We start from the raw sequence: 8,681 nt of genomic DNA on the forward strand, positions 1-8,681 counted from the left end.
CACAGAAAACTCAAATAGAGATAGATAGAGGACTCGTCTTTTATATCTGTGCCCTTATAGTGCCTGTGACAGCATGGGCCGCGCCATTGAGGCTACACCCCATAGGAATGACCATTCCAGCTGACTACTTTGACTACTTTAAATGGCAGAAGTACGGTGGAAGCCCTAAATGGTGCCGCCCATTGCTAAAATGACTTTTTGACCGCTCGAGTCCTTTATTATTCTCTATGGGTCAAACCAATATGAGTCAAACCTGTCGGTGGCCACCTGGCGGTAGTAATGTGCATCGCAGGCCACCAGGAGCGAAGGTGTTAGTAATTAACCCGTTTGCGGTGGATCAAGAGAACAACGACACGAACTAGAGGCTGAACTTCAGACTGTGCTGTTTTGTTTCTGCAACTTTCGGTCAATGACATATGGGTCACTAAGATGATTGTGTTCAATATTAGACCATAAATTGATCTATCAGCTATCAAGTTTGATCCACACGTGGTGAGTTGCTACACCCATATGCCAGCAACGTTTAACTTTTGCAAAAGCGTCTGTACAGCCAATCAATGTGTAAACTTGTCCTCAATTAATACATCTATACAAATAGGCGTACAAAACGTAAAAACAAGTAGGCTATGATTTTTTTCGAACCCGTACATGTGTATCTGTATGAGGGGAAAAAAAATAACACTTTCAATTTTTCTGCTGGACGAACCGATTAACCGAAGTCCATGGGCGGCCCGGAGCTCTGACGTCATAACACGGTTTCAGCACCGGAACAATAGCCCATAATAACACGCGACATTGTTCTGTGCAATTTGCGTGCCATTCTTTTTGGATGCTGAAAATCGGTAGTTTGGTTAATAAAAACGTCCATTTTATGCGACACATCGGAGCTCCAGTCGGGCCCACACGAGTAGCAAATCGTGGAGATGAGTCTAGTCGGCTAGTGCTCCCCAGGAGAGGGGTACCTGCAGAAAACTCTCCAGCGGGAGTGGAGCAGACTGCTCGGTTCATTTTAAAAGTAGTGCCTCATAATACGGCAAGTTGAAAGTCCACCTAAGTATTTTTACAATTCTAATATGCATTATCATATTGTATTTCTAGTAAAGAATATGCATTATTCCCAGGTAGACTTCAGGTAAACAAGTTGGAAAGTGTTTATGCCTGCTGAAGTGAAGGTTCTTCCTACAACACCATTCACACAAGGAAAGAAAAACAAGATTGAAGAAGGGTGAAGAACTCATCCGTTATTAAAGGCCTTAAATATGATCTGACGAAAGCCAGAACCTTCACAGTAACGGAAGTTACGGTAAACTGCAGTTGGATTAGAGGCTCTGCCTGGAACATGGATGCTTTTGAGGGTCTCCACAGTGTCCAGCTGTCCTCCTCTCCGCCTGCCTCCGCCTGCAACCCTGGGTATGAAGTACTAGTCTCAGCTGGGTCTGGTGTCCAGGTGTACTCCAACGCTACGTTCTATGGAAAACCCAGTGTTCTGGAGCATACACGGCGAAGAGGGAGAGATAAATATCACTCCTACCGAGAGGAGACTAAAGAGGAGAGGTGTGAGGTTGGAAGGTAAGAGACCGATAAGTCCTTTTGATTTGATACTGACAGGTGGAGGAAGTTGGTTCCAAGCCTGAAGATATTTTTAGGATGGTCATAACAAATCTTAATTTGTACGACATTTAATTCACAGATATACTGTGAATATCAATGTTCTGTCTGATAATGTGTAATACATTTACATTTACATTTAAGTCATTTAGCAGACGCTCTTATCCAGAGCGACTTACAAATTGGTGCATTCACCAAGGTGTTTTGGTCCTTTTTCATAGCATGTGATAGTCAGTCCACTTAATGAGGCCCTGTGCCCCTTTAGTTAAACAACAACAATCAAACCAGAAATATCTAGGCCAATAGCAGGATGTGTCTCCCACCAATAAACTGCACAGTCCATTTGCAGTATCGTCATCAATGGACAGTAGAGAGAATATACATAATGATTTGTATCCACTATTCTATATCAACTATATATTCTACTCTATGATTCTACTCTATTCTATGATTCTATTCTATGATTCTATTCTATGATTCTACTCTATTCTATGATTCTACTCTATTCTATGATTCTACTCTATGATTCTACTCTATTCTATGATTCTACTCTACTCTATGATTCTACTCTATTCTATGATTCTACTCTATTCTATGATTCTACTCTACTCTATGATTCTACTCTATTCTATGATTCTACTCTATTCTATGATTCTACTCTATTCTATGATTCTACTCTATTCTATGATTCTATTCTATGATTCTACTCTATTCTATGATTCTATTCTATGATTCTACTCTATTCTATGATTCTACTCTATTCTATGATTCTATTCTATGATTCTACTCTATTCTATGATTCTACTCTATTCTATGATTCTACTCTATTCTATGATTCTATTCTATGATTCTACTCTATTCTATGATTCTATGATTCTACTCTATTCTATGATTCTACTCTATTCTATGATTCTATTCTATGATTCTACTCTATTCTATGATTCTACTCTTTTAATATTGATTCTACTCTATTCTATGATTCTGATCTATTCAATGATTCTACTCTATAATATTGATTCTACACTAGACATGTGTAGTCTATATAAACTGTATTGTATTGACACTAGATACTGTATGCTTTTCGTTGAGTTGAATTGCAACACCTCGTGGCTGTAGTGTGAAGTAGGAAGCTATTTGGTCTGTTTCCTTAAACTAGATGGGGGGGGAGAGATGTGTCATCATGTGACCTATGGACGACGACACAATTCGTTATTTTCTCTATTGGAATGAACATAGATTACAGCGCTTCGCAAACATCGTTGAAAGCGAGTCAAAACGTCGGTAAACAAAAAAAATAACATTCGCTTAACTTTATATCGTTTGATAACTTGATGAAACATTAATTGTAGTTCATAGCGTTGTCGTGAACATTATTTCATAGTAGACTAACATTTTATCATTGTTTTGAAACTATTGCATTTCGTCTTTCTGAATGATATCGACAGCAAGTAAACATTGGACACTAAGAATTTATGGAATTCTTGGGAACAGGGAATAGATGCGGTGGCGGTACGTGGTGAATCATCCAGCCGGGTGGTGAGGGGGTAAGTGCGGGGAGCTGGGAAGGGAACTCCGATTAAATGTTGTGCTGTCAGACTGCCATCATGGCATTAGCGAAAGTTGTGAAAAACAGTTTGTGTAGGCTAGTTCAGCCTCACATGCTGTGATGATTCTTGATGACATATTGATGTTTGTAATGTTATTGTTTTTGACAGGGCCAGATAAATGCAAGGGGCTGAAGCCCTGGGGCCCAAGCCCGTAGAGGGCCCTTGAGGCATAGACAAATGTAAATGTTTTTTTTTTTTTTTTTACTGCAAACACAGGAGGTAATGGTAAGCATCAGATGGGGGAGGAGAGCAGGTAGGGAGGCCCATAGTAGCCTGGTGGTAGCCTGGTGGCCCATAGTAGCCTGGTGGTAGCCTGGTGGCCCATAGTAGCCTGGTGGCCCATGGTAGCCTGGTGGTGGCCCATAGTAGCCTGGTGGTAGCCTGGTGGTAGCCTGGTGGTCCATAGTAGCCTGGTGGTAGCCTGGTGGTCCATGGTAGCCTGGTGGTAGCCTGGTGGTCCATAGTAGCCTGGTGGTAGCCTGGTGGCCCATAGTAGCCTGGTGGCCCATAGTAGCCTGGTGGTAGCCTGGTGGTAGCCTGGTGGCCCATACTAGCCTGGTGGTAGCCTGGTGGTCCATAGTAGCCTGGTGGTAGCCTGGTGGTCCATAGTAGCCTGGTGGTAGCCTGGTGGTAGCCTGGTGGTCCATGGTAGCCTGGTGGTAGCCTGGTGGTCCATAGTAGCCTGGTGGTAGCCTGGTGGCCCATAGTAGCCTGGTGGCCCATAGTAGCCTGGTGGTAGCCTGGTGGTAGCCTGGTGGTAGCCTGGTGGTAGCCTGGTGGTAGCCTGGTGGCCCATAGTAGCCTGGTGGTAGCCTGGTGGTCCATAGTAGCCTGGTGGTAGCCTGGTGGTAGCCTGGTGGTCCATGGTAGCCTGGTGGTAGCCTGGTGGTCCATAGTAGCCTGGTGGCCCATGGTAGCCTGGTGGTGGCCCATAGTAGCCTGGTGGTAGCCTGGTGGTCCATAGTAGCCTGGTGGTAGCCTGGTGGTCCATAGTAGCCTGGTGGTAGCCTGGTGGTAGCCTGGTGGTCCATGGTAGCCTGGTGGTAGCCTGGTGGTCCATAGTAGCCTGGTGGTAGCCTGGTGGCCCATAGTAGCCTGGTGGCCCATAGTAGCCTGGTGGTAGCCTGGTGGTAGCCTGGTGGTAGCCTGGTGGCCCATAGTAGCCTGGTGGTAGCCTGGTAGTAGCCTGGTGGTAGCCTGGTGGCCCATAGTAGCCTGGTGGTAGCCTGGTGGCCCATAGTAGCCTGGTGGTAGCCTGGTGGCCCATAGTAGCCTGGTGGCCCATGGTAGCCTGGTGGTGGCCCATAGTAGCCTGGTGGTAGCCTGGTGGTAGCCTGGTGGCCCATAGTAGCCTGGTGGTAGCCTGGTGGTCCATAGTAGCCTGGTGGTAGCCTGGTGGTCCATGGTAGCCTGGTGGTAGCCTGGTGGTCCATAGTAGCCTGGTGGCCCATGGTAGCCTGGTGGTGGCCCATGGTAGCCTGGTGGTGGCCCATAGTAGCCTGGTGGTAGCCTGGTGGTAGCCTGGTGGTCCATAGTAGCCTGGTGGTAGCCTGGTGGTAGCCTGGTGGTCCATAGTAGCCTGGTGGTAGCCTGGTGGTAGCCTGGTGGTCCATGGTAGCCTGGTGGTAGCCTGATGGTAGCCTGGTGGTCCATAGTAGCCTGGTGGTAGCCTGGTGGCCCATAGTAGCCTGGTGGTAGCCTGGTGGTAGCCTGGTGGTAGCCTGGTGGTAGCCTGGTGGTAGCCTGGTGGCCCATAGTAGCCTGGTGGCCCATAGTAGCCTGGTGGCCCATAGTAGCCTGGTGGCCCATAGTAGCCTGGTGGCCCATGGTAGCCTGGTGGTGGCCCATAGTAGCCTGGTGGTAGCCTGGTGGTCCATAGTAGCCTGGTGGTAGCCTGGTGGTCCATGGTAGCCTGGTGGTAGCCTGGTGGTCCATGGTAGCCTGGTGGTAGCCTGGTGGTCCATGGTAGCCTGGTGGTAGCCTGGTGGTCCATGGTAGCCTGGTGGTAGCCTGGTGGTCCATAGTAGCCTGGTGGTAGCCTGGTGGCCCATAGTAGCCTGGTGGTAGCCTGGTGGTAGTCTGGTGGTAGCCTGGTGGCCCATAGTAGCCTGGTGGTAGCCTGGTGGTAGCCTGGTAGCCTGGTGGCCCATAGTAGCCTGGTGGTAGCCTGGTGGTAGCCTGGTGGTAGCCTGGTGGCCCATGGTAGCCTGGTGGTAGCCTGGTGGCCCATGGTAGCCTGGTGGTAGCCTGGTGGCCCATAGTAGCCTGGTGGTAGCCTGGTGGCCCATAGTAGCCTGGTGGCCCATAGTAGCCTGGTGGTAGCCTGGTGGCCCATAGTAGCCTGGTGGTAGCCTGGTGGTAGCCTGGTGGCCCATAGTAGCCTGGTGGTAGCCTGGTGGCCCATAGTAGCCTGGTGGTAGCCTGGTGGTTAGAGTTTTGGGACAGTAACCGAAAGGTTGCTGGATCGAATCCCCGAGCTGACAAAAGTAAAAATCCGTCATTCTGCCCCTGAGCAAGACAGTTAACCCACTGTTCCCCGGGCCCTGAGCAAGGCAGTTAACCCACTGTTCCCCGGGCCCTGAGCAAGGCAGTTAACCCACTGTTCCCCGGGCCCTGAGCAAGGCAGTTAACCCACTGTTCCCCGGGCCCTGAGCAAGGCAGTTAACCCACTGTTCCCGGGCCCTGAGCAAGGCAGTTAACCCACTGTTCCCCGGGCCCTGAGCAAGGCAGTTAACCCACTGTTCCCCGGGCCCTGAGCAAGGCAGTTAACCCACTGTTCCCCGGGCCCTGAGCAAGGCAGTTAACCCACTGTTCCCCGGGCCCTGAGCAAGGCAGTTAACCCACTGTTCCCCGGGCCCTGAGCAAGGCAGTTAACCCACTGTTCCCCGGGCCCTGAGCAAGGCAGTTAACCCACTGTTCCCCGGGCCCTGAGCAAGGCAGTTAACCCACTGTTCCCCGGACCCTGAGCAAGGCAGTTAACCCACTGTTCCCCGGGCCCTGAGCAAGGCAGTTAACCCACTGTTCCCCGGGCCCTGAGCAAGGCAGTTAACCCACTGTTCCCCGGGCCCTGAGCAAGGCAGTTAACCCACTGTTGCCCGGGTGCCGAAGACGTGGATGTCCATTTAAGGCAGCTCCCCTCACCTCTCTGATTCAGAGTGGTCGGGTTAAATGCAGAAGACACATTTCAGTTGAAGGCATACAGTTGGACAACTGACGAGGTATCTCCCTTTCCTGATGTGGGTAACTGGAGATCCTGCCATGGTTGGGCAACTGATTCAGGGCCTTTTGGGGGCCCTACTCGATATTCGGTTGGCCCCCTCTTGAAGGCAGAGAGAAAGTTAACCTCTTAGAGTCGATTTGTGCACCCACCAACTTTCCTTCAATTTGCAAGTGGCTGAAACAATCTCACCGGAGAAAGCATTTGAGCGAGTGAAACAGCACCTGCTGTCTTACTATACGAACCCCATGTATTCTGTGTGGCCAATAAGAGTTTCACATTCTATACTCTATTTGGCCAGACAGCATCAGATACATGGTCTACACATACTGAGACAGAGAGGTGCTGTTTCACTGTCCAGGCAGCATCAGATACATGGTCTACACATACTGAGACAGAGAGGTGCTGTTTCCCTGTCCAGACAGCATCAGATACATGGTCTACACATACTGAGACAGAGAGGTGCTGTTTCCCTGTCCAGACAGCATCAGATACATGGTCTATACATACTGAGACAGCATCAGATACATGGTCTATACATACTGAGACAGCATCAGATACATGGTCTACACATACTGAGACAGAGAGGAGCTGTTTCACTGTCCAGGCAGCATTAGATACATGGTCTACACACACTGAGACAGCATCAGATACATGGTCTATACATACTGAGACAGCATCAGATACATGGTCTACACACACTGAGACAGCATCAGATACATGGTCTATACATACTGAGACAACATCAGATACATGGTCTATACATACTGAGACAGAGATGTGCTGTTTCACTGTCCAGACAGCATCAGATACATGGTCTATACATACTGAGACAACATCAGATACATGGTCTACACATACTGTGACAGAGAGGTGCTGTTTCACTGTCCAGACAGCATCAGATACATGGTCTATACATACTGAGACAGCATCAGATACATGGTCTATACATACTGAGACAGCATCAGATACATGGTCTATACATACTGAGACAGCATCAGATACATGGTCTATACATACTGAGACAGAGAGGTGCTGTTTCACTGTCCAGGCAGCATTAGATACATGGTCTACACACACTGAGACAGCATCAGATACATGGTCTATACATACTGAGACAGCATCAGATACATGGTCTACACACACTGAGACAGCATCAGATACATGGTCTATACATACTGAGACAACATCAGATACATGGTCTACACACACTGAGACAGCATCAGGTGCTGTTTCACTGTCTGAGACAGCATCAGATACATGGTCTATACATACTGAGACATCAGATACATGGTCTATACATACTGAGACATCATCAGATACATGGTCTATACATACTGAGACAGCATCAGATACTGTTATACATACTGAGACAGCATCAGATACATGACAGCATCAGATACATGGTCTATACATACTGAGACAGCATCAGATACATGGTCTATACATACTGAGACAGCATCAGATACATGGTCTATACATACTGAGACAGCATCAGATACATGGTCTATACATACTGAGACAGAGAGGTGCTGTTTCACTCGCTCGGCGGCTGTATAGTCTGCTCTACAGTCTAGGTTTCTAACTATGTAGTAGGCCTAACTATAAACAAATGTAACTATGTTATTTAAATATCAGGTATTTTTCTGTTTTGTAAAGGTTGGTAGACCTGGATCCCGGTCCGAGCCCCCGGGTGGACGGCGGTGGGCCGGCTGACCCAGGTTTCACCAGGCCCCAGGAGGGAGCTGTTACCCAGGCCCGGAGCCGGGGCAGGGAGGGCAGCAGGCTGGAGGGTGCTACCCAGCTGGAGGTTGCCCTGGGCGGGGAGCATGAGGACAACGTGTCCCGCCTCCGGAGCTCTTCCCTGGAGATCAGAGAGAAGGGATCAGAGATCCTACGGGAACAACTGGATGCTGCACAGAAGGTGAGGACGGAATTACAGGCTGGCACACACACCCTGATCTCACACACACACACACCCTGATCTCACACACACACACACCCTGATCACACACACACACACACACACACACACACACACACACACACACACACACACACACACACACACACACACACACACACACACACACACACACACACACACACCCTGATCTCACACACACACACACCCTGATCTCACACACACACACCCTGATCTCACACACACACACACCCTGATCTCACACACACACACACCCTGATCTCACACACACACACACACACCCCTGATCTCACACACACACACA

The 8,681-nt window shown here is 48.8% G+C and overlaps 1 protein-coding gene across 6 annotated transcripts in view; it reads left to right on the forward strand.

The window, feature by feature from the left end:
* The first annotated feature begins 205 nt into the window (after positions 1 to 205).
* LOC124031772 (guanine nucleotide exchange factor for Rab-3A-like) overlaps positions 206 to 8,681 on the forward strand; it is a 39,163-nt gene continuing 30,687 nt past the window's right edge. Inside the window, exons 1-3 of one of the 6 annotated variants that reach the window (XM_046343443.1) lie at positions 206 to 492; positions 1,122 to 1,569; positions 8,092 to 8,356. In XM_046343443.1, coding sequence (XP_046199399.1) covers positions 1,340 to 1,569; positions 8,092 to 8,356 — 495 coding nt within the window. In that variant the 5' untranslated portion in view covers positions 206 to 492; positions 1,122 to 1,339. Of the gene's footprint in view, positions 493 to 1,121; positions 1,570 to 2,812; positions 2,886 to 3,099; positions 3,153 to 8,091; positions 8,357 to 8,681 lie in introns of those variants that run through there. The other 5 variants (XM_046343427.1, XM_046343435.1, XM_046343470.1 and 2 more) reach the window with 5 other exon arrangements.

This window comes from Oncorhynchus gorbuscha, linkage group LG01 (assembly GCF_021184085.1).
Source record: "Oncorhynchus gorbuscha isolate QuinsamMale2020 ecotype Even-year linkage group LG01, OgorEven_v1.0, whole genome shotgun sequence".
Taxonomy (NCBI): Eukaryota; Metazoa; Chordata; class Actinopteri; order Salmoniformes; family Salmonidae; genus Oncorhynchus; species Oncorhynchus gorbuscha.